General features: G+C 36.8%; 2 protein-coding genes across 8 annotated transcripts in view; both read left to right on the top strand.

The window, feature by feature from the left end:
• LOC112574485 (patj homolog) overlaps positions 1-3,048 on the top strand; it is a 105,434-nt gene extending 102,386 nt beyond the window's left edge. For all 7 annotated transcript variants that reach the window (XM_025255592.1, XM_025255597.1, XM_025255596.1 and 4 more), the window contains 2 exons: positions 240-337; positions 2,913-3,048. In XM_025255592.1, the coding sequence (XP_025111377.1) occupies positions 240-321 (82 nt within the window). In that variant the 3' untranslated portion in view covers positions 322-337; positions 2,913-3,048. The remainder of the gene's footprint in view (positions 1-239; positions 338-2,912) is intronic.
• On the top strand, positions 324-22,506 carry LOC112573787 (multiple PDZ domain protein-like). The gene is made up of 22 exons (XM_025254387.1): positions 324-337; positions 2,913-3,136; positions 3,527-3,651; positions 4,012-4,122; positions 4,316-4,429; positions 5,342-5,417; positions 5,541-5,737; positions 6,028-6,122; positions 6,405-6,471; positions 6,656-6,784; positions 7,225-7,326; positions 7,735-7,809; positions 7,944-8,073; positions 10,764-10,912; positions 11,166-11,249; positions 11,580-11,804; positions 12,601-12,717; positions 13,673-13,814; positions 19,935-20,104; positions 21,010-21,121; positions 21,801-21,909; positions 22,233-22,506. Exons 1-22 carry the CDS (start codon positions 324-326, stop codon positions 22,504-22,506), a joined length of 2,841 nt encoding a protein of 946 aa, XP_025110172.1.
• Positions 22,507-23,824: the final 1,318 nt, after the last annotated feature.

The following is a 23,824-nucleotide window of genomic DNA, read 5'->3' as shown; positions in this document are numbered from 1 at the left end:
AAATGAAGGGACATCACTCTCCCATTTTCGATTCTTGATATTCTTGGTAAAGTATCATTTATTTAATTAATATAAAAGTTTGATTGTCATGACACAGTTCTTGAAACAGTCATGCTATTCATACAAGATGTATAGCTCAAGCTGTTCAGATGCCACCTCCCACATTTTCCATGTGCAGGTAATAAAGAACCTCAAAACTAAGCAAAGTTCTGATGGGGAATGTTAACTTTCTTTTGCAGCATCACTTACATTCCAGGCTCAAGTGTCCCAACACATGGGTCAATGACGCCCAGAGTGTGGAATCAAGTCCTTCCCATGTGAGCATGCCTTCACCCAGGTGAGCATAGGTTCTTGATGTGGAAAGTAAATTGATAAGTGCATAGTAGCATGAAGTCTGGATGCTAATTTTTCTTTTTTTTTTCTTTTTCCCCCCCTTTTTAAAAAAAAGTATCATCCCATTGTTATTTAACCATGGAATGTTGGAGAAATCCCAGCAGATCTTAGACTCAGGTGAATGTAAATGCACTCATTTCAATGGATTCCTCCAATTTGCACATTTGGATGGATCACAGAAATCAGGTTAGGAACCCATTACTGGGAGGATACATACAATGGCAGCAGTCAGTGCATTTGACAAGCAGAAAGCTGAAGTAAAGCCTCCCCCCAATTCCTATTACAAGCAATGCCAGCATGATCACAGGCAGAACTTTATGAGCATGCACATGCACGCACACATTCCATATATATATATATCAATAAACAGACATCATTCAGATTTGCATTGGTAGAATTTGGAGTAAACAGCTTGTACAAAGTAGTTTTAGAAACTTGGCAGCATGCATATGATGGCTTGAGAGGTCACTTGTAGTCTCAAGTAAGGCAGGTCATAAGACAAGGTTTGTCACAGAGGCTTTATATTTGTCAAGGATAATTTAGTCTGCACTGCAAACAAGAAAACTTCCTTTGCTTTTAAGGAATACTGAGTTCAGGTACAGCAATAAAATTAGGAATTCTTGAAATGTTTCTTCTTTTTTTTTGCCTGCTCTGTGATTGAGTATTGACTTTTTTTTTTTTTTTTTGCTTTCTTTTCCCCTGTTACTCACAGACTTCCACATTGCACATTAAGTCAAAAGTGTAAAGATGTAGAATAAAGTATTTAATCTAAGCTAATGAACAGTTCAGATTGACCAGAGGGGTTTACTATGATTCTACCACCAAATCTTGCTTACTTTCTCCACCCTTCTCTGGGATGCAGTGAATGAGATTCCTAGGAGTCTGCTCTTGGATGTTGTCTACACATTTCTTACTTTTACTAACCTCTTCTTGTATCTTTATGTTCCTGCAAGTTCTTTCCTGCTGTGCAAGAAATGGATTCTACGCTGTCAATAAAACAGCCTATTGCCAAAATATGTCAGTTGAGCTGAGGAAGGTTAGCTTCATTAGACAATTTCTAATTGACAGTGCCACAAAACCTCATCACCCTCTGTGTGCGCTCAAGATTAGACTGCTACTGTGCATTCTTTTCTTGTTATGAGGTCACTGGGTCCTCTTGAGAAAGTTCAATACTCTGCTGCCTGCCTTATTTTCAGAACACATCATCATCCATCTTGCACTCCTTTCATGATAAAGCTGCATTGGCTACCATTCTTGCAGCACATCAGATGCAATTGTTTTATGCATTTAGTCTGTTTCTAGTGTAAATCATAGAGATTTCATTTTTTTTCCTATTATGGACCTAAGCTCTGGAATTCTTTGCTGTACAGCGTTAGATGCTCATCCTCTCCCTCAGCCTTAACTTTTAAACAAATGTATCTATTCCAAAAGTATTGTAAATGTTGCACAGTTTAATATTATTTTGTTTAAGTATTTAATGAATGTCGTGGCTGAAAGGCAAGATGCTGATGTGAATGGCTAAATATAGAATAGGTGTCTTATAAATAGGGGTCATTATTACTACTACTGTACTTAGGCACCTTGTTAACATTTTCAAACGGATGTGATAGTGTATCAGTTGAGAGCATAAAGCGTGAAGCTGAATAGGATGTATTATAATCATCAGTTCAGTGGATGGGCTTGCTCTTGTGGCTGTGCTCTGTTCAGGAAACAAGTGTTGCCTTTGTAGATTTGGTCTAGACTGATAGCATAGTCCCTTTGAATAAATAAACGAAATGATACTGAACTTGGTCATATGTGAAGGAAAGCAGCTTGTAACATGAAGTAAATTATACTTGTAACATGACCTGTCATTTTATGATAAAATCACCTTATGCAACACCTTTTCCCTACAAATTTTACATCTTACCCCCAGCATTTCTTCTGCTACAAACTGCTGTTTGTTCACAGAACACATAGTCCACTATCTGCTCATTCCCTGTAGTGGAAGCTAGCGACTTCTTGTCTGAGTTTTTTTAAAAGTGCATTTACAGAAGTGTTGGTATCATGTAAAAAAAATTTAACATGATTTGATTTATAATATAAAAACAAGTGGTTGAAAGTAGGTATAGATTGACTGGCTTCCATCCTTCTTTTTCTCCATTCTTATTATTTTCCACCCCTTTACCCCTTTGCTTCCTTACTATTTGCTTAACTACACTTGTCCTGTGTCAGGCTATAAATAAATCCTAAAAAAACTCATCCTTTCTCTCTCTTTTGTCTTATTCTCTGTATATTTGGGGAAAGGGATACCTTTGAGTGATATTGTGGATGCAGATGCTGAACAGATCCAGCTCTTGAGTAAGATGCAATTTGACAAGAATCAACACTGTCCAGGCATAAGGTTCACAGTGCTCACTTTATTGCCTTTTGCAGAATCCTAAATAGTTAAGAAAGTCTTATTATTAAACAAAGTTCAGTGTTCTAAAATGCCAGTCAATCTCCATGTTTGTTGGGCACACTAAATACTTTTCTTTCAGTACTGCTGGACACACTGGGTCAGCCTCTAGCTCAGCCTCGTTAGTTTCGGTCACACCTACACCTTCAGTGGCGTCAACCACAATAGCCTCAACATCTGTCTCTCCCCATCAGAAATCATTGGCAGCAGATGGTTCCCCAGTGGTGGGTAGTCATGCATGGGGACCTCCACGAATAGTGGAACTGCTTCGCCAAGAGGGCAAAAGCCTTGGTATCAGCATTGTTGGTAAGTGATTGTTCATTGAATCTGCTATATCTGTTCACAGTCAATGGATTATGGTTCAAGATATGTAAACAATATGAATGTTGTTTTAATTTTAGCTCTGCCATGAAATCTTTTTCATGTGAACATTACAATATACAATGTGTGAATTGCTCCATATGTATGCACATCACATGTATAACCTGGATCATGCATACAACTAAAGCCATGAGTGTTGCTGTGTTCAATGGGATTAGCTCCATATGTATACATGTGTGTGTGTATCTATCTTGGTCCCACAGACAATCTATGTAAAGGACTGAAACTGAAAAGTAGAGAAGTTGCGAGCAACCATGTATATAATACATATACTAGAAAATGATCTATTCAGACTTGGCTATTTTGTTAATGCAGGTGGACGAGTAGACATGTTCAATGTTCATGAGCATGCCATCTCGGGCATCTTCATCAAACATGTTCTGGACGATAGTCCTGCTAAAGCAAATGCCTGTCTCAAAACTGGTGACCGCATCCTAGAGGTCAGTTAATATTTATTAATAAAGAATATCTTTTTGTTTTACTTATATATGTTTGTATTTCTTTTATTTGTATTTGTGTTTCTTGTACTCAAAGAAAGGTTTTGTGAATAAAACTATGCACATATGGGATGTATGTACATGTGTAGAGATAGTTCATAAGGTACTATATTTTCACTATTATAAATTGATTTAATCACATTTTTTATTTTACACTAACTCTATAATTCTTTATTATCCTATTTAAAGTGTTTAGTGTTTTTTTTTGTGATGGCATTTCTGTATGATCTGCCTCTGATCCTGGATATTCATTTTGTTTTTGATGAATTCCAATTTAGTTGCTTTGACATCTTTTGCTCTTAGGTGAATGGAGTTGATGTTCGTAATGCAACACATGATGAAGCAGTGGAGGTTATCAGAAATGCTGCAAGTCCAGTCAAGTTCATGGTGCAGAGTCTTGTTGATTCATCCTGTGTAAGGCCATAATTAACATCTTTGTAGAACTTGCTTCAGTGTGCTGATTATGCAAAGTAGTATTGGAATGAGTGGGACACACCACTTTTCTTAGTTACTTTGCAGGTTATTTGCAGTGGTGTGCTGTTACTTTATAGAAAGATAACTTCTTTGATTTATCTCTATTTTAATTTTGCACCTTTGGATGTGACAGCCTGGAGACTTGGACCCAAGTCAACTGAAATCTGTGCAATCATTTGAGGAGGCACCAGCAAGCCAGCCAGTTGCCTCATCCCAGCCCGTTCTAGGCGATGTCCAAACTCAACAGGTTAGTCACTTTATTGAACAGTTTGGATTGCTCATTTTTCCTGTAGCTGAAAATCTGGCTTTGAAACTTTATCATGTGAAATTAAACAGTATGATAAGTATTCATCCACATAAGCACTTCTAAGGGTTTTATATATGTATATAGACATGCACACACATTCAGAATATATTTGTGACCCACCATGACAAAATGAGTCCTAAGTCAGAAATTTAAGACTTTTACAAATTGGATATTTTCGAATTGTACAGGTTTTGGCCTTTCTTTTGATACCAAAGTTATTCTTCTAGTCCTAAGGCTTCTGGCAAGGTATAATATCATAGAGTTTTGACAGGGAATTGGCACCAAAACAGTGTTTGAACTTTGTCATTTTCCTGTGAAAATCAGTGTCACGAAAGAGTAGAAATATGGCGGTAGTGAGGATGCCACATACCCCTCCTCCCCGAAGTTGAGCAGACGCGCGGTCAACTGACCAGCCGGGAAAGGTCACATAGCGGTACATCTATTGTCCGTACAGAGAAGGAAAGGCCGTTAACTGACCTCTCTGGGAATTGAAAGGTGTAGAGCTGCTCAGGTTTCGGGGAAACTTTACTACGAGTCTCCGCCCATCACACATACCTAGACCCCATAGGGTAGCGACAATCGGAATGGATTGTCATGGGGTACCTTGATTAAAATGTATTTAAGACAGTTTCTAACTTTTATTTTAACATAGTAGTTTATTTTCCAGTTAGTTTAATAACCAAGGAATCCATTTTTAAAGAAAATTCAAACTTCACAAAATTGACCCCAGTCACCTTTCAGGGCCTCGGGTATGAAACTGCTCTGCGGGACATAAGACTCGTAATGTCATGATAGGTCACATTTGCCTATATTTGTACATTTGATCTTGAGAGGAACGGCATATTTGTGCAGAGTTTTGATGGCAGCCACTCTGTCAAAGAAGGAGGTAGTGACAGCGAGTCTGAAGATGAGTACGGGTACACCCTAAGTAAGTACTAGCTTATTCACTTGTGTGTGTGTTAGAGAGAGACACATGCAATTGTGCATGCATATTTATATTTTTTATATTTGGAGATTAATAGATAGTGTTTGCAATCCTTGTTGTTTTCAGAAAAACTCCAGCGAAAGTATGGAGACCAAGCTGGTACAGTTCAGCTTATTGAGTTCCCTCGCAGCAAGAGTGGCATTGGGCTCAGTCTAGCAGGCAACAAAGACCGCAGTGTCATGAGTGTCTTTGTAGCTGGCATTCAGCCAGACAGCCAAGCTGCCAAAGATGGCCGCATAGAAGTTGGCGATGAATTGTTAGAAGTATGTCAATAAGATTTTCATCAGCCCACTAGATGTTATACAATCATTACAGGTCACATTCCATAAACTGATACATATTTTACAAAATGAAGGACTCTAAACTGTAGTCTTCCTGTATCATTCCATATCTGTGCAAAATGCATGTATGTTCTGAACAGCACCAAATGCTCACTTATTGCACTTATCTTTTATTTTCCAGACTGTATTTTCCCACCACATAGCAAACAGTGTATGTGTGTGTTCTTGTCATGTCTCTGAATGTTTTAATGGTTTTATTTATTTCTCTTCAGATAAATGGCAATGTTCTGTATGGACGAAGTCACCTAAATGCTTCAGCAACAATAAAGAGCTTAACAACACCCACTGTCAAACTAGTAATCAGCAGGTAATCTACATACCTGCTGCAATGCATTTTTTGCCCTTTTTTCTCCTACATCTTTAGTATTATCTGGCATTACACCATATGTATTTCTAAGTATTAATTCAACCTCCAATTGTTGTTTGGGATGTAATACTATATTTTAATTTTTAAATGGAAAAAAGTATTTTTTTTTTATGAGAGCAAATATGTAAATTAAAGTCTTGATGAATAATACAAACTTAATGTTTAAATGTCTTGAGCTTACTTGTAACCATCTCATTTTCTAATGACATCTCATTTTCACAGGCACTTTGACAACATAGAGCGCATGGCAGTCAAGCCTCTGCGACTTGGACCATTAATATCTCCTGAGGTAACCATCATGAATTTTTTTTAGTTTATTTAAAATTGTTCATGCTGTGTGGATTTGAATATTGACTGCAACAAAGTCTTCCTTCTCCTCCAGACCAAAAGTCTATCATCTCTCACATGAAGCAAAATGATTCTGGTAGATTCTCTGTAAATGAGGATTTACAGATCAAATATGCATCTTTCAGGTGGAAGGAGGAAAGAAGCCACAGGAAAAAGAGGTGAAGAAAGAAGATTCTGCTATTCCGTCTAATGGTGACACTGTTCAAGTGGTCACTCTACACAAGGTCTGTAACATGATCAAGGAAGTCTCTTTGGTAAAATAGTGAATTATATACAGAAGATCAGTTAAATTATAATTATGTATTTAGGAATTAGTTTATACAATTTCTCTACTTTGGGAGGGAGGTTGCCAGTTGGGACTAAGAGTGGGGTCATCAATATGAAAAGTAAAGCTATCTTTAAAATTAAAATGCCATATATCTGGACTGTAGAGAATCAGTTGTGTAGTCTTAATTATTTTAATTTCTGTTTGCCTTTTATGTCAGTTAAAGGACTTTGGTTTGTAAAGTTGAATAAATTTTATGAAGTTATTTTATGTCTCACTTCTAAATTATTTAAAAAAGCTCTTTTATGAATTTGAGAAGGCTTGTTAATCGTATTATATAAAAGCATTTTAGTTTTTATATATTTTAAAAGGCAGTTGTGTAGGTAAAGTTCAGTTAGCTGTTCTGACCAAGTCTGTCTCAATCAGCAGCAAGGCACTCAGGGTCATGGCTTTGGTATTATGGAGGAGACACGAGAAGGTCGCCATGGTATCTATATCCGCAGCATTACCATAGGTGGTGCTGCAGCAAAGGTCTGCACCTTGATGATTGTTGCTTTCATGAATTAAAAACCTAATATATTAAAATATTTCAGTTTCTTTTACATTTTCCAAAGCACAAGACAGCATTTGTCTTAACTATTTTTGTTAAGAAGACAAGCAATAATGAACTGTTTCCCCATTCTCCTCCTAACCCAGATGATAATGGTTGTAATCAAAATTTACTGGCACAAAGGGAGCACCAGATGTAACACGATCACTTATAGTGGTGGGGGGTTTTCAAGAAATTGCTCAAAATCTGAAAAAGCCTATAAAAACAAAATTAAGATGTGTTTTGTGACTTTTTTTCTAACGAGCCTAAATCAAGCATACAGAAAAACTATAATGTTTATCATGAGCAGTGGAAGTAAATTTTTAATTGCAAATTTCTTTCTTTCACAGGATGGACAGCTGTCAGTAGGTGACGAAATACTGGCTGTTGGAGAGGAATCAATACAGGGACTTTCTTATGAAAAGGTTTGTGATAGTTCTGCTTGATGATAAAATCTCGATTTGCATAGTTTTGTGTTTTGGTTCTTCTTGGGTATCTCAACAGCAAGTCTGCTTTTGTTGTTGAGCATGTAACACGATGTCTTGCTTTTGTTCTGAAGGCAATGGAAGTGCTGCGCAAAGCAACGGGAACTGTACACCTGAAGGTCCGCAGATGTGGGTTGGATGACTCTCAGGTCAAAACACCAGTTCTGTCCCAGGGCAGTCTTCATCTTTCCAACAGTGGCATTGGTGAGTTGCTACTCTATTTTGATGTCAGCAGGTATTATTTAATAAGCAAGCCAATGAGCTGAAACTGATAAAATGTGCTTCTTTGGGACTTCTGTTGAAAATGAGAAAATGAACATCTCTGTTGAACCAGCTACTTCACTATCTAATCTAAGTTTCATTAACACATTGGTCTGCATTCATTCCAACTGCAGTCACATGTATTTCACGAAATAATGGAATTAATATCTTAAAGCATTTTCTTTTACTTACATATATTTAGAGAAATCTTTTGGTATAATAAATAAAAAATGCTGGCAAATGTGGTTGCCGATGATTCATGTTACTCAGGTGCATCATCCTAATTAAATATATAATTTGTTCAAGGTTTTCACCTAAAAAAAAAATTGACTGCACTTCATTATCACTGAACCACATAAAGAGCTTAGCCTTTTGAAAATAAGCAGTATGAGTATTGTCTGATGACTAGTTTCTGCCTCTCCTCCTATGCAGTGCCTTTATTGGTCGTAGAACCAAAGGAAGAAGGTTTATCAGGTAAAGCTATGTGCAGGAAGCAAGTCCTGCCAGATGATGGTAGTTGTGTAGAACTAGAAAGTGCACAGAACATTTTTTTTAACCATTGCCTTTTTCTTAATTTGTTTTACCTTCAAGTCATGCAGTGCCACATTATGATGTTTTTCACAAGTGTGTGTGTGTAAAAAATTTAGAAAGGGCATTTAGCTAAGGGATGAACTTGGCTTTAATTTTAGATTCCTGCTTAAAAAGCTTTCAGGCCCTCAAGTAGTGAGAGATCGTGGTTCTACTTCTAGATGGAATATTCATCTTGGTTGAGATGAATGTTTGTGTTGTGTGTAGAAACAGAAATGTTTGTCCACTTGCAGCATATTCACAGTTTGATTAGTATTTCTCTTTTTCCTCTTTTTCTTCTTTTTCTAATCTTGCATGGTTAGGATAACAGATTTTGTTTTTGTGCACGTGGCAGAGAAAACAGCAGAACGACCTGTAGAAGCATTTGATTTATAGATTAAAACACTGATAGAGAATAATGGTGCTATTGAAGTCAGTGGGAAGGGAATTGCTAAAAAGTAAATGGGTTAAAGGAAAGAAGGGAGATGTCATGCTGGTGTACCGTTGCATTTTTTTCATGTTTCATTCTGCATCATGTGTCACCCCTTATGCCACCCCATCATCCTGAAAAAGAATTTTAGATAATAAGGGGCTACTGCTGAATCTCATGTTTCTACTGTTTGCTAAGAAATATCTAACCTTTATTCTTGAAGCAGATTTTTCCCAATGTTACTATTTGGATTTACCGTAACTGCCGTTTTCCATGATTAAATCTGGTGTTGGCAGTAGGTATATTTTTATACCTGGTCTGTAAAAGATTATTTCATTTCATGGTAGAATTCCATCTAGCTTTTAAAATATTAGTACAAGAGTTTGCTTCTGGCATTTCAGTGTCAAGGCCACACACATATGTTACCACAACTTGCACATGTTCTTTCACATAAAATAGAGATCTGTCCATGACCCTAAGATGCATAATATTTTGTTTAAGTTTTAAAGTAGCATCTGTTTAATTTTGACTGAGAAAAATGTGCCAAATACAATATACTTATATGAAGAGGCTATTAGGAAAGTTACAGGCCAGAACACATAAATAGCACCATCACCACCACCACCCATTGTGAACATCCAGAAATTCAGTCACAAGACAATAAAATGTCAGCCTAGATGTACTGTTTTTACATTTGAAGTTTGTTCAGTAGTTTAATGTTTATAAGTAGTTTCACCTTCCACTTCCACTTACTTTGACAGTACTGGGTCTGTTTTATATAAGTAAATTCTCTTATGGTTTAGTTTTACTTACTGATACAGCCAGTCCTTGCTGTGGCATCATACTGTAATTCTCATGAAAAGAAATACAGCACCACATAATGTTTCCCAAGAATACACACGTAGCATATGTACATAGGCTGAAAACACCAAATACTCTGATTGGACAAGTATTAAAGCCACAGATATATATCCCACTAGCATGCTAAAGAAAGGTGAAAGTGATAGAGAAAGAGAGTGCACGTATGATAGTGTATGCATTTATATTTTCTGATGACAGATGTCAAATTTTTCCCCTGCCTTTGCAGGTATTGATTTATAACTTCAGCTGGGTGTACATAACTAGACACCTGGGAGATAAGGGGTTTACTGGAATGGACTTGCCACATGTTTTTTTTTTTTAGTGGGGGTGGGGTACTTTTTCTTCATTGTGAATGTTTTTGGAAAATTTAGCTGAGGCTGTTTAAAAAGGCTATTGTGAGCTTAATTTTTTTTTGTTGTTGCTTTTTTGTATGGTTATTGTAATTTGTCATCGCACAGCACTAAGAAGTGACATAACATTTTACATGGGAGTAATGGCCCTTCACATTTATAATCTTTGTACCAGGAATCTCTGGTTGTCTTTACTTTTGAGCCAACAATTTTTTGGTTATTTTGTTTCTTACGTTGTATTTTACTTTTGGAAAATAATACAGTGTAATGGGCTGTGTACATATGAATTATAATAGGTAGTAATAAAGACCTGTAAAAAGTGATAGATTCTTGGGCCAGCTGTTGTTATTTTTATTTTTTATTATTAGCTATTACTGAACTGTTAACACTACATGAAATGAACGTAAAAATTTGTCTTCTTGAAGGTGAATCCTCTACTGACCCAACGGAGGAACAAGTGCCAGTTGATCCATTGACATGCACCATTTTGCCTGGCAGGGAAACTTACATTGAAATTGAGAAGGGCCGCACTGGTCTAGGACTTAGCATTGTTGGAGGATCAGACACTTTGCTGGTAGGGATTATGTGTCAAAATATATCATTTCCAAGATAAAAAAGGTCATTTTCTTCTTCAGTATTCCATGTACACAAATTATGCAACAAAATTAGGACAGTAAAGTAATAGGCATTCTGTGGATGATCCTTGAATATGCACAAAGTATTTTAGGTCTGTAAAGTCACATGGGTCATATAGAGTGTTTAGGGAGGCAATTTCATATTTTTGAAAATGAAATCTGTAAGCATGGAATATGTGAAACACGTTTCAGGGTGCAATCATCATTCATGAGGTTTATGCTGATGGAGCTGCAGCAAGAGATGGACGCTTGTGGGCAGGTGATCAGATTCTTGAGGTGAGGATTCTTTATACTGGGCTAGTCTTGTGGTGCATTTGAAATATTTCAAGTGACAGCAATCAGTAATTTTTAAGATAAATGTGTATTTCAAACTTCTGATTAAATAAAGAAAACATGATATATGAAGAGAGTTTAGTTCTGAATATTTTCTTTTATTCACATTGTGATTCCTTTATTCAATATTGTTTTTAACCTATGCCTCAATGCAGAAGTCTTGTAAAATATTATGTTTCCTTGGGTACTAAAAGTGGGGCTGTTTGAATCTAGTACAAATGTTTTGATGACATACTGTTTTATTAAATATCTGCACTTTGCTTTCCTTCTCAGGTTAACAACGAAGATTTACGAGAGGCTACCCACGACCGTGCCATTCAAATCCTAAGGCAAACCCCATCTCGAGTTGGAATCTTGATTTACCGAGATGATCAGCAAACCCGGGAAGAGGACGTCTATGATGTTTTTACTGTGGAACTGGTTAAACGACCAGGCAAAGGGCTGGGCCTTTCCATAGTTGGCAAGAAAAATGATGTGGGCGTCTACATATCGGACATTGTAAGTTTTTCATATGGAGTCACATTTGATCTGTCATGTTTTTTGATAAATTTGTCCTAAATCAGGTTCTGATAAATGGCATTAATGTCTGCCTCTCTGGTGTTTATAAAAGTGCAGTAAGCATCATTTATAGAATTTGTGTAGGAAGTGTTTACCTCTCTACATGTTTATGCAGACTTGTTTGGTAATGACTGTAAGCTTCCACCCTTCAAATGCTTGAACATAGAGTGAATGTTAGGGGAAAACCATCAGTCCAAACAGTGTGTTTATGATCTTTGACGTCTTAAATACTGAACAGTGTTGAAGAAAATATCATTATAGACATCCTACCAGTATTTGCTGGATGGAGCAACCTCTTATATGTATAGAAAAACCAGGAGCTGAAGAAGTCTTTGTGACCTTAAAGATATTTATGTGCACAGATACTTTAACAGAAGCTAGATAAACTTCTGACTCTACACGATATTAACTGCATTTCAGAACTTAATTCACCCCTTTCAGTTGCTTCAGTGGGAGATTAGGCAAAGTCATAATTTAATGTAGAAATTTAGTGTTGAATCAAACTTTGTGGCCATCGAATCTGCTATCAACAATTTTCTTCTTAGGTATGTTACTGAACATAATAATCTCTGCCTCTTTTCTAACCTGGTGTTGCATATTTGCCCTACTTAGCTATCAGTACTAAACCTCTGATATAATTGATCATTGGTGTGTATATAAATTTGACAATAACATACGTAGACCAAAAGATGGCTTGTTATTGACATGCCTATATAGCAGTCTATGTTATTGGCAGGTGAAGGGAGGTGTGGCTGAAGCAGATGGCCGTCTAATGCAGGGAGATCAGATTCTTGCAGTAAATGGTGAAGACATGCGAAACGCCACACAGGAGTATGCTGCTGGTGTTCTCAAGGTATGCCAGCATGCATGCCCATATGTATGTACATGTTTGATTGGATGGAGAGAGAGAGTATATTTCCTTGCTTGCTTGAACAGAGAAAGTGTGAGTTAACATTAGTGTTTATAGTTAGTAATTGAATCACATGTATAAACCATGATGTCATACTTAAGAGGTTTTCTGTCTTGGTTATGCATTTCACAATTCAAAACATTAAAAATGCAATAGATACAGATATTTCTCATTGAAATATACTTTTGAGTAATATTTTAGGTGCAGAAAGGTTGTTTCTTTTATTTTGTTGTACTAGATATTAATTGTTCGCATGTCAGGTGAAAAAATATTCAGACATAGGTCAGATTTAGGTGTAATATACTTCAGCACTTTACATCTAAGCACATAGCTCATTGTAATTGAGGACCTTCCCATCTGCAACATCAATTTTAAAGTTATTATTGGTTTTAGATGAAAAATATTTACTGTTTTACTTTTCAAATGATATATTTCTCATCATCATGCTCTACTGAAGCATTTCAAAATTAAAAATAACAGATGCTTGGTTCTTTGTTGCCATTTTTTTTCCACTAAAGGGCAAGATGTTTGAAGGAAATCAAACAATACAGAATTTGTTGTTATTTTCAGTATAGCAGTTCCTTTCCTCAAATGATCTATCTTTTTCAAGTATAGGAAAAAAAACATTATCAAACATCCTGCCAGCTACACATTAGCAACAGATATTATCCACTCTATTGAGTTGTATTTATAAAACATCATGATTAGACAGTATACTGGTTTGGTAATTCTGCACTATACATCAGGATACTTAAGTCTGTAAAACAGTGTTTTTTTAATGTCGCAGGTGTCCTTAACTAGGGAAAGGACTTTTCTTGTCTTTTTGTTTACTCCACACAGCTTTCTTCGCTGAAGCATTTTTATCCAGTATGCTGACTGTAATGCACTTTGTTGTCAGACTCTCATGGGCAAGGTGTCACTGATGGTTGGAAGACTCAAGGCTGGTTCTAGGACATCGTCCAGAAAAAACTCGGGTTCCACAGGGCTGAAGAAGTCAGATTCTTCTGCTAGCAATCGTTCCAAGGGCAAACATTCCAAAAGTATGCATGATTAAACTTTCAGATCATAAATATGTCTGTTACAGCAGTATTTCTCATTTCTTTTCAGGACTGTCTCCTGACCCCAAAAATCCTGCGTTATTAGTATATTATTTATATTATGCCCAGACTGCCACCAGCACCAGTCCTGTGTGCATGACAAGCCTCTGAAATGTTCCTGATATCAATACGCCCTCTCCCTGACCACCCACCCCCCACACTGTCTTTTATCCTCACAAAATTAAATTGTCAATCTAGTCCTCCAGAGCTGATTGCTTGTACTTTTCTGTTTCTCAGCTTTCATAGTTCATGCTCTTCCTTTTGTTTTGCTGACTTGAAATGCTGCATTTTTCACATTTATTGTAGTTGGAACCCCAAGAATTGGCCAGTGTTCTGCCTTAAATGGTTATACCTGAGAGTTTCACATCCTGATTAGGACTTATGATGCCTTTGCTGTTTATTTGTTCTTACGAATGCTTCTTAAAGGCCACACCTGTACATAATGGAAAGGTATTAGGTCATCTCACCAAAACCCCTGGGTAACTTATAACAGCTGTCAGAATAGCAGGACAGAAAGAGGAATGTCCTAAAAAAAGTGATGTACAGTGATTTCATGTTAAGAAGGAAGAGTCTTTGTGGCTGTAGGCTGGAAAATACAGTTGGCATGAACTGAACAAAGTAAAAGATAGAAGAACGACAAAAGAAGTGGCAGGCCAGGCAGCAGCATATGTGAACTCTCTTACTTGCCTACTTCTTCCTGACACCTGAGTAAAGCATGATTTTAATCTTCTAGGCCTCCCAATACCTTGTGACTATTTCCAGCATGAAGCCTATTCTTTATGCTATTCTTTCTTTTTTGACCTGCAAAGTTTCAGTGCAGCAAGTCTTCCTTCTTTTTTGTCAAAATGGATAACTCAAAATCAGTGTTGTGACTATTTGGCAAACAAAAGCAGAGTAATAACTATTTACAACTTTTTACTTGTCCCTAGACCATATTTTCTTCATTCTCTCTTGCTGCCCACAATCATCATGCAGGTGAAACTGACATTGATTTTGATGGTGGTTTCGCCATTCAGACAGTGTTATGGAACAAGTGTATTTAAATGTGCATAATTTACTGTATGCCTGCTGCTTCAGCAGAAAGAAAAGCTTTCACTTAATGAATCATAAATCTAGATATTTGTTCTAAATATTAAAAACAAGTTCTTCTCTTTCTGTTTAAAATGGCTGTTTCTTAAAAAACTAAGAATGTATGAGGAGGAGCTTTTCGCCCTGCACATCAGGCCCATAAGTTTTCTGTTTATGGGCTGTTCCACCTCTGTATTTATGCACCAGAGTGTGTTACCTTAGTAACCAGAAAATATTTTCTTTCTCCTAACAGGTATGCCCTCTTCCAAAAGCTACTAACCCTGGACTTCCCTTTGGTTGCTGTAGAGCATCAATACGTTTTGGGACTCTTACTCTTATACATAGTTACATATTTTGACAAATGTTCATAGACATTTAAAACTTTTCCACCTCATGACTCTAATGTGATTGATAATCCTTACAGTAGAGGCATAGTCTCATCATGGTGAAATTGTTGGAATGCATTGGTTACTAGTTACTTTCAAACTTTGTCCCTAGACAAACCTGAGTGCAGCATAGGTCCTAACCTTTACTAGTCTTTACAACTGGACCTCATTTGTCATAAAACAAGATTAAGTAGCTGATTTTTAATGCTGTAATTTTCTTTTACTTCTTTTATAACTGTCACTTCAATGTGACACTTTTTTGGCAGGATGTTATTTGGATTGATATTTCCCTTTATTGAATTATGTACATATATTTGACTCCATTTGGTCTTAATGCAGAATACCTGAAGTATATTTTGCCATTTTCAGTAGTCAAAGCAAGCCTTAAGGAAGGGTGGCTTCTTGTATTCATTTAGCATTGATATGTAAGTTACATATTTTCCCCTTTTTATCCACTGCTGTATCTGAACAGGGGCTAAAAGAACCCCACTAGCAAAACAAAAGAAGTAAATAATTGTATCTTAAACTGCTAACAGTCTTTAAAAGATTTTAAAATGTAGCAGGCACAAACATTGTCATAAAATGAAAGTTGTTTGTTATTCTCCCTCCCTCCAAAAAGTCATAGTGAACTTTACATTTTGGTTAGGAGAAAAAAATTGACTGAAGTCAGAAGAAGATAAGATACTAGAAGTAGTGATGTTATTAAAGTCAGAAGCTAAAGAGGTGACTAAAAAAGAACAACAACTGGGAAGGAAAATGTTTGATTAAATGTTAAAAGAAAAATGAATGAACTAACAAGATGGCAAGCACTGGGAAGTACAGATTCCAGGATTGTGGCTTGATGGGTTTCTCTACCAGACAGGCATTTAGCAGGTCAGCATCTGGTCCTCCTATTCTGGTGCCTGCCTGCCTGCCTTGTGGTGTCATCAGTCTTTACTTTCCATCAGCATGTTCAGCCAAAAGGCCTTTCTTAGCTGACCTGCACCAAGGTCGCTAACAACTTTTTTAAAGAATATTGATGTTGATCTTACAGCCCACAGGGTCACTTAAAAAGTTAATGTCATAGTGAAGCTAGTACAGTAAAACCTCCTTAGTAAGACCTTCCTTATTATGACCCACGCTTAGTTATGACCCAGACATTTTTCACAGATATATTAAGCTATATAAAATGGCAGTCCAGTGGCACAACGGTTGGTGCCTATCGCCAATACAGTAAAATCTGGCTGTCCTGGTTTCAACTCTGGTCTCTGGCACGCTGTTTATTCTCTGCATGTGGCATCTGTTCACAGGGCTAGCTGCCTTCCTGTGATATAGCCTTAGTTGCTGACTCAGTGTATAACACCAATTGCCTCCTCTCCCCACTTCGTTATATAAATGTCATCTCTATTATCACTGCCTCCCCAACCCGACTTACTATTATGATTTTTTTTTTGTGCCGAAGTCACGTGTTCAAAAAAGTAAGGACAGTTTAAAATAGACTGCTTCTGCCAACTGTTTAACCTACATAACGATTTTCCCACAGAAATCGTAAAATAAGTACATTTTGAAAGAGACTGCTTGCTTATGAGGTCATTTTGACCCAAACCATATTGCTTCTGTCATATCTACCATCTGCCTGAGTTGAATTGACCCTGTAATGACCATATCATCTCAACACTGAAAGTCAAATCGAACCAGGCCCTAAAAATGAATTGATCCATGCATTGTTCAAACACGTTCAGCCACCATCTTACTGAACATAATTGTCTGCTTGGCAGTACACATTCAGAGAACAAATCACACAATGCTATGTAAAGAAATTTTCCTCTTAAATCATTTTTTAAAGCATTTGTCACCATTGTTGTTCAGTTTGGAGGTTCATATCAAATGATATACAGACATTCGGTTAAAATATCACAATGGTGCATAAATACAATTTTCTCCTTAATTTTTAAATAAAGCCTTTGTTGTCATTACTCTTTAGCTTGGAGGTTCTTATTAGATGCAACAGGTGTCACTGCTTAGACTTTCATTTAGCCTGGGCTGGCTTTCCGTTTTGGGATGACGTGGTCTTACATGGGATAATATGATTGTGGCGGGGTCGACTCACTTAAGGTGTCCTGTCTGGGAGTGTAGTAGTTAAAACACTTTCGTCATTGCATTGAGAGGTCTTGGGTTCAGATCTCGTTTCGGGATGCTACATATATACAGAGGTGTGTTACACCTGTTTTCAAGTTCAGCAATCAGGGGTTTCTCCAGTTTCCTTTCTCTTCCCTCTCATCGTGCAGTCACTTCTAGGTGGAGGCACTTCATTGCCAAATTAATCAGCCAGCCAACTTCAACTCAAGCAGGAGCTCAATATAGCTGAGAGAGTGGTTTTTACTTGAAATGACTGGCCCCCATTTATTGTTGTCTCTTTACCAGCACACATCAATCAATTGTGCTTTTAATGATGCCTTGAAGAAGTCTTGTGTTTATAAAAATAAAATTGACCAACAGTTTGTGGGTTATTGTGTCTTTTTGCAGAAATCATGTTCAAAAATATAAATAGTGCATTTTAAGAGAGCGTCTTGTTTAAAAATATAAATAGTGTATTTTAAAGAAGAGTCTTTGGCTACCAAGGTACTCTTGTATTGATAGATTACTCTAACCTAGAGAATTAATTCCCCTATAAATCTTTAGTCAAGCACAACGGGCAGAATAAGTAAGCTTGACCAATCGAAAACAACAAAGAAAAGCATTATGGTTTTTAAGAGCTTTATTTCAACATTTAAATAAATTAACTTGAATTTATAGGTGCTTAAAGTCATAGTTTCTAAAACGAAAATAGACTTGACTCCCTACTATAACCCTTCTTAGTTACGACCTGATTTTGGTGAATTTCAGCCAGTCTTAATAGGGAGGTTTTACTGTACTTACCATGCATTTTGCTTTCTACTGTAGCCCTGCATACAGTTCAGTCAAAAAATCTATTTTTCACCTCAAGCCAAGAAAGAAAAAAAAAGGGATTCTGGTTCTCTTAGAGGACCAATGACACTCAATCCTGTCATCCTTCTCAGATTTCTGAATCACATTGGAAACATCCATTTATAAATTTGCTAGGTTGCTGGTAGCCAGGCCTCTTGACTATAGTATTCCTAAACAAGTTTAAGTGGGCAAAGTAACTATTTGTTGCAAGTCATCCTGCTGCACAGAACTTTGTTGGCTGCTGATCTGTAGTTCTTCCTTTACCCACCCACTCACCAGCCAAAATGAAAAGTTAATGCTCAGGTTTTGTGTGTGTGACCTAGGTTCATGTACAATTAAGAAAGGCCTTTAAAATTGTGGGGGACTTCAGTGACTTGGTGTCCTTTTATGTGTACAGCTTCTTATCTTTTTTTTCTTGTGTTGAAATGCAGACTTGTATTTGTGAAATATAGCATTGCAGGCTGTTAGTGAAATAGAGATAGGCAGAGAGATTAGAGTTTTTAGAAGCAGAAATTTTGGCAAATATACTTGGTTAAATTTATGTTTGTGTGCATTTTCCTGTCCATAATCTTTTTGGATATTACAATATTTTTGATAATTGAAACCAACAGTTACATAACAGGAACAGGAATAAACCTTCCAGAATTTGAGTAACCAGCTTTACAAATTTGTGATGCTTCCTGAACTTAACGCTGTTTCACTGGCCAAGCAGATTCTTTATCATGGCACATTCAGGATTATTTCTTAATCTCTGTGGATTTTAATAAGTGCACCAGCATAAATTGCCCAATAGATCTTATCCACTCTTTGGGTCATTTATATGATCAAAATACCACTTCATTCCTAAGTTAGTTTTTCCTTCCTTTGTTTTAACAGATGCACAAGGATGCAATGAATAAGTGTGACCTCCCTTGTCCCATCAAATTTAATGATGATTTCTCATCTTTGTGTTTGATATAGTTATGTCAGCATAGTAGGATACACTATCTTATAGTCTTGCACACCTTCCTATCACAGCAAACATTATTTGATGTCTTATGAAGAATGTTTTTCCTAATCCTTTTTAAATGTGAAAGTTTGCACATGCCCTCTTGCATGTGCCATGTGTTGGGTGTATGCATGCACTTTTGCTACTGTGAAGTTTGTGATGTTATCGAAGCACTCTCAGCTTCTGATGCAAGTATGTGATGTGTCAGAATGCATGCACTTATTGTTATGTGTGACCCTACATTCACCTTCGGCTTCAAAAAAGTGGTTGTCAGATTTCTATGCTTTTTAAGCAGAAGTCACTTGCATTACTGTTGATTATTTTTGTTGTACAAATCAGGTTTATTTTATCAGCATTCATGTACATGGTTATGTTGACTACATTAGAACTTTTGTTTGCTGTTATTTACACTAACTGCCATTTAGTTATGAATAAGTGGTAGTTTACATCATTGACAGTTTTGACTTACCATTCTTTGTTAAAGTATATCACAAACGAAATACAAATCATATAAATCAGCTCTGAGATGTATGTAAATACAAGACAGTAAATACTATTAACTTGAAGAAACTTTGACACAAAAGGTTGGGTAGAGTATGTTTCTTCCCTTTGAGCTAAAAGACAGGTTATGTATTGCATTATTTTTTTATTTGCTATTTTGATTGCTATGATCAGGTCAGAGTGAAGATGCCAACCTTCTGAGGACCGTGGAACTGGAACATGACCTAAGTGGATCACTGGGGATCAGCATAGCTGGAGGGCTGGGCAGCCCACTGGGTGATGTCCCCATTATTGTTGCCAGCTTAAACCCTGATGGCCCTGCTGCTCGCTCTGGCAAACTAAGAGTGAGGAATGAATGTTGCTAGTCATGAAACTGCTCTGTACTTAGAAACAGATTTCCACAAATTGGATGCAGCCTGCATTCCTATTGAGAAGATTTAATATTGATTCTTGATTGTAACTTTTTGCAGAAATCATTATAGTATGAAAGTATAAAAAGTGCATTTCAAGAGAGCATCGTTTTCTGCCATGTTACATATGTATTGATCGATTTCTGTTACCTGAAGAGTTCCATTTATAAATCTTTAGTCAAGTGCAACAAATAGCAGAAAAAGTGTGACCAATCGAAAATAAAAACAGTAAAGAAAAACAGTATGATATGGTTTTAAGAGCTTTAACGTTTAAATAAATAAATTTGAATTTATAGGTGCTTGAAGTCATAGTTCTTGGAATGAAAACTGCATGACTGCAGTTGAATGAATACTGCGTGGTTGATCTCCCTACTATGACCCCTCGCAGTTTTGACTTGATTTTGGTGGATTTTAGCAAGTCTTAATAGGGAGGTTTTACTTAATTGTCTTTTTCAGTTGTTGGTATACAAAGCAAATTGAATAACTGGTAACTTTCTCAGACATGGCTCTCAACCATTTGACTCATTGCCTACTTTTAACAACATACCTGATTGGTTGACTATTTTAGCTGCTTAAGGGAAGTAACTCATAGTGAAACAATCCCTGAAAAAGCCAACAGTTTCTTTCCTTGTATATTTATTTATGGACAGCATGATATGTTTTGTGGCACTACTCAGTTCACATTACAGTGTGCGAAACAGTCACTGCAGAGATTACACTGTTTGATGATGGTAACTTTCACTAGAGCCACTATCCCCTGAAGAGTTCATCTAGCACGATGTAGGATAATTTGGCATGCAGCCAGGCTTAAATATAACATTGACTTTTATGCTGTACAGGTTGGTGACAAGATCTTAATGATAAATGGGCAGTCCACAGATGGGATGGAACATGCACAAGCTGTTCAGCTACTGAAGTCAGTCAGTCCAGTGATTCTGCAAGTTATGCAAGGTACTTCAAACCCAAATGGGAAAATAGTTCTTACATAAGCATCCTGTAATGGTACACTTATTAGTTCAAGTCCTTGTGGTTAAACAAATTAATGAAAATTTTCATTATTTAAAAACATATTTTCCAGACAGAATTTTGGGCGATGACATATGATAATGAGTATCCATAAAATTTTTGCCAGTGTCAAACAGTTATATGAAATTAACTTTTGCATAAATAAATAAAGACATAAGTTAGAATTATAATTTCTCTAGCTAACTTGGTTTTCAGTGTGGTGTCAGTTTTAATGTAACCAGCACATTGGTTCAAATTGACTGCTACAGACATAAAATCTTCATTTTGACACATTTTAACAGCTTGAAAATACAGCCAGAAGAAAGATGAAGTAGTCATTTGATAGTTTACCTATATCAGGTATTTTCTGTAAAATCAATGCAAACGTTTTTTTAACTGTGAACTTGAATAAGAACGCAGAGAAGATGCGAAGTAAATGACAAAATTTTTAAATGACTTAGATAATAACATCTTTTTATATTGATTTTCTAATAGTATCACTTAACATTTGTGTTTATGTGTGTGTCTTGTCAATGTCCCAGTTCCCACTTTTTACAAATATTTTCCGTATTTATTCCTTCTGTGGTTGCTGAATGCTACTAAACTATGTTGTTTGTGGGGATAGGTGAAGATACTATTGTGAGTGTGTCAGGTGGCAGACCTCGACAGGCTTACCCAGAAGTGTCTGGTGATTCCACCCTGCAAAAGACACCCCAGGAGCTTGAGGACGATGGGTAGGTGGTAGTCTGTAATAGAAATCAAAAAAAGAGAAAGAAAAATATGTCCATTTTAATAATAATAATGCATCTCCTTGCTTGGCAGTGAACTCGTGCACTTGAAGAAAAGAGCAATATGAGAAACAAATACATTCTCACAGTTTGCAAATGCAAAAACCGAAGGAGGACAGATAATGTTTTTATATTTTAGTCTGCTTTTCCTGTTTTGGGAGAATGGTGGTTATCACATTAAATATGTTAAAATCTAATATATAAGATAGAGCTTTGTTTGGAAATGAAGGAAATGTGTACTTAAGGACTGATAATCTTTTTGTGCACAGACAACCTCCACAGTGCAAAACTATCACTTTGGAACGTGGACCTGATGGTTTGGGCTTTTCGATTGTTGGGGGCCATGGCTCACCACACGGGGATCTACCTATATATGTGAAGAATGTTTTTGCTAAAGGAGCTGCAGCAGATGATGGACAACTTCACCGTGGAGACCAGATTCTGGCAGTGAATGGAGTCAGCCTGGACGGAGTTACACATGAAGAGGCTGTCAATATCTTGAAAAATGCACGTGGGAAAGTCACGCTGTCTGTTATTTCCTGACAGCTGTAAATGATTTGTGTCTAATAAAAGGGGCCAAGATTACTGCAGTTTGCATGTGCTAATACAACGGATGCATCTGATGTCATGCTTGAGCCAAGTCATGCTAGAGACTTGGCTTAACCTGGAAATGTACAAAACTTTTGTGAGGTGGTGTGCCACCTATCTCTTGGTGCTCTGGAGATGTTGACTGCAGTGGTGGTGGAGGTGCTGGTGGTGGTGGTGGTGATGATGATGACAATGAAGACAGTAAAGCACATAAAAATTATGGTGACATTTTGTGTGACTTTCCACTTAAAAGCTTACTGTCAGAGTGCTTGAACATTCTGATCTTGAAAAATATAAAGCAGATTTTAAAAGTCATCATCAATATTTTATCTGTGACTAATAAAGGCTCGTCCCTGAATGACAGAATCTTACTGTTTTCAAGTTTTACAACCCTTCACACAATGCAGAGACCTCACTTCAGGGATGCTGCAGCCTTGTGTAATGGCAAGAAGCTCAGAGGTCAATGAGTTTTAGAGCAGCAGCTTTTACAGCCAGCCCCTGCCTGACTGTTCTCCAGCTCAGAAAAGGGTCAGGGCCTAGGCAGGGACAATGTTTAATATATGCAAATTATTGAAGTAACTGTAACTGGCATATGCCTCATAGTGCTGCTACCTTGTGTATACAAAAGCACTGTGTACATAAAATGTGTATGCTGTTAGGTTGTGAAGTATACTGCTGTGGGCCATCCTATCAATCAAAACAGCCTGCATGCAGTGAGTTTGTCAAGAAGAAAAACTTGTGATTTTAGGATGCATCCGGAGTTGGTGAGCCATGAGCACTGGTGTGGAATGAAAACAAAATCTAAACTACAGCGGAAACTTTTAGGTGTCCCTTACATTCATGGAGTCCTTTATGCAGACTGATTTAACAAAAGACATGAATCCATTAGATATCTTTATTGCATTAGTGATATTTTAGACTTGAACTTAAAGACTGTTTTTTTTTCAATTTTTCTTAACCAGAGCATTAATATAATGTATTTCAAAAGAGCATTGAATAGAAAAAGATCCTTACTAGGAAAAGTAACAAAAGTTTTATGTAACAAAAGCACTCATATTTTGTCAGTTAAGGGCAGCTATTGACTTGCCTGTCATAAAAAGCCCCCCAGTTTTCCGTCAATGCATTAACTGATGTAGTCGTTGATAAAACTTGACAATTTGAAGATCTGTAATACGTTAGTAACAGGCAAGATCTTACAGTTTGGAGTTTATAGGATGTAAGTAGTCATTTTTTGTAATAATGGTTTACATTGTTGCCAGTCTTTGTACGCACA

Source organism: Pomacea canaliculata, linkage group LG10 (genome assembly GCF_003073045.1).
Source record: "Pomacea canaliculata isolate SZHN2017 linkage group LG10, ASM307304v1, whole genome shotgun sequence".
NCBI lineage: Eukaryota > Metazoa > Mollusca > Gastropoda > Architaenioglossa > Ampullariidae > Pomacea > Pomacea canaliculata.
The sequence above is the reverse complement of the archived record's forward strand: the minus strand, read 5'-3'. Positions and strand labels throughout refer to the sequence as shown.

Coding starts and splice junctions, on each gene's coding strand:
- LOC112573787 (XM_025254387.1), top strand. Junction 3,652..4,011: donor CTGGTGACCGCATCCTAGAG/GTCAGTTAATAT, acceptor TTTTGCTCTTAG/GTGAATGGAGTTGATGTTCG. Junction 11,805..12,600: donor GCGTCTACATATCGGACATT/GTAAGTTTTTCA, acceptor TGTTATTGGCAG/GTGAAGGGAGGTGTGGCTGA.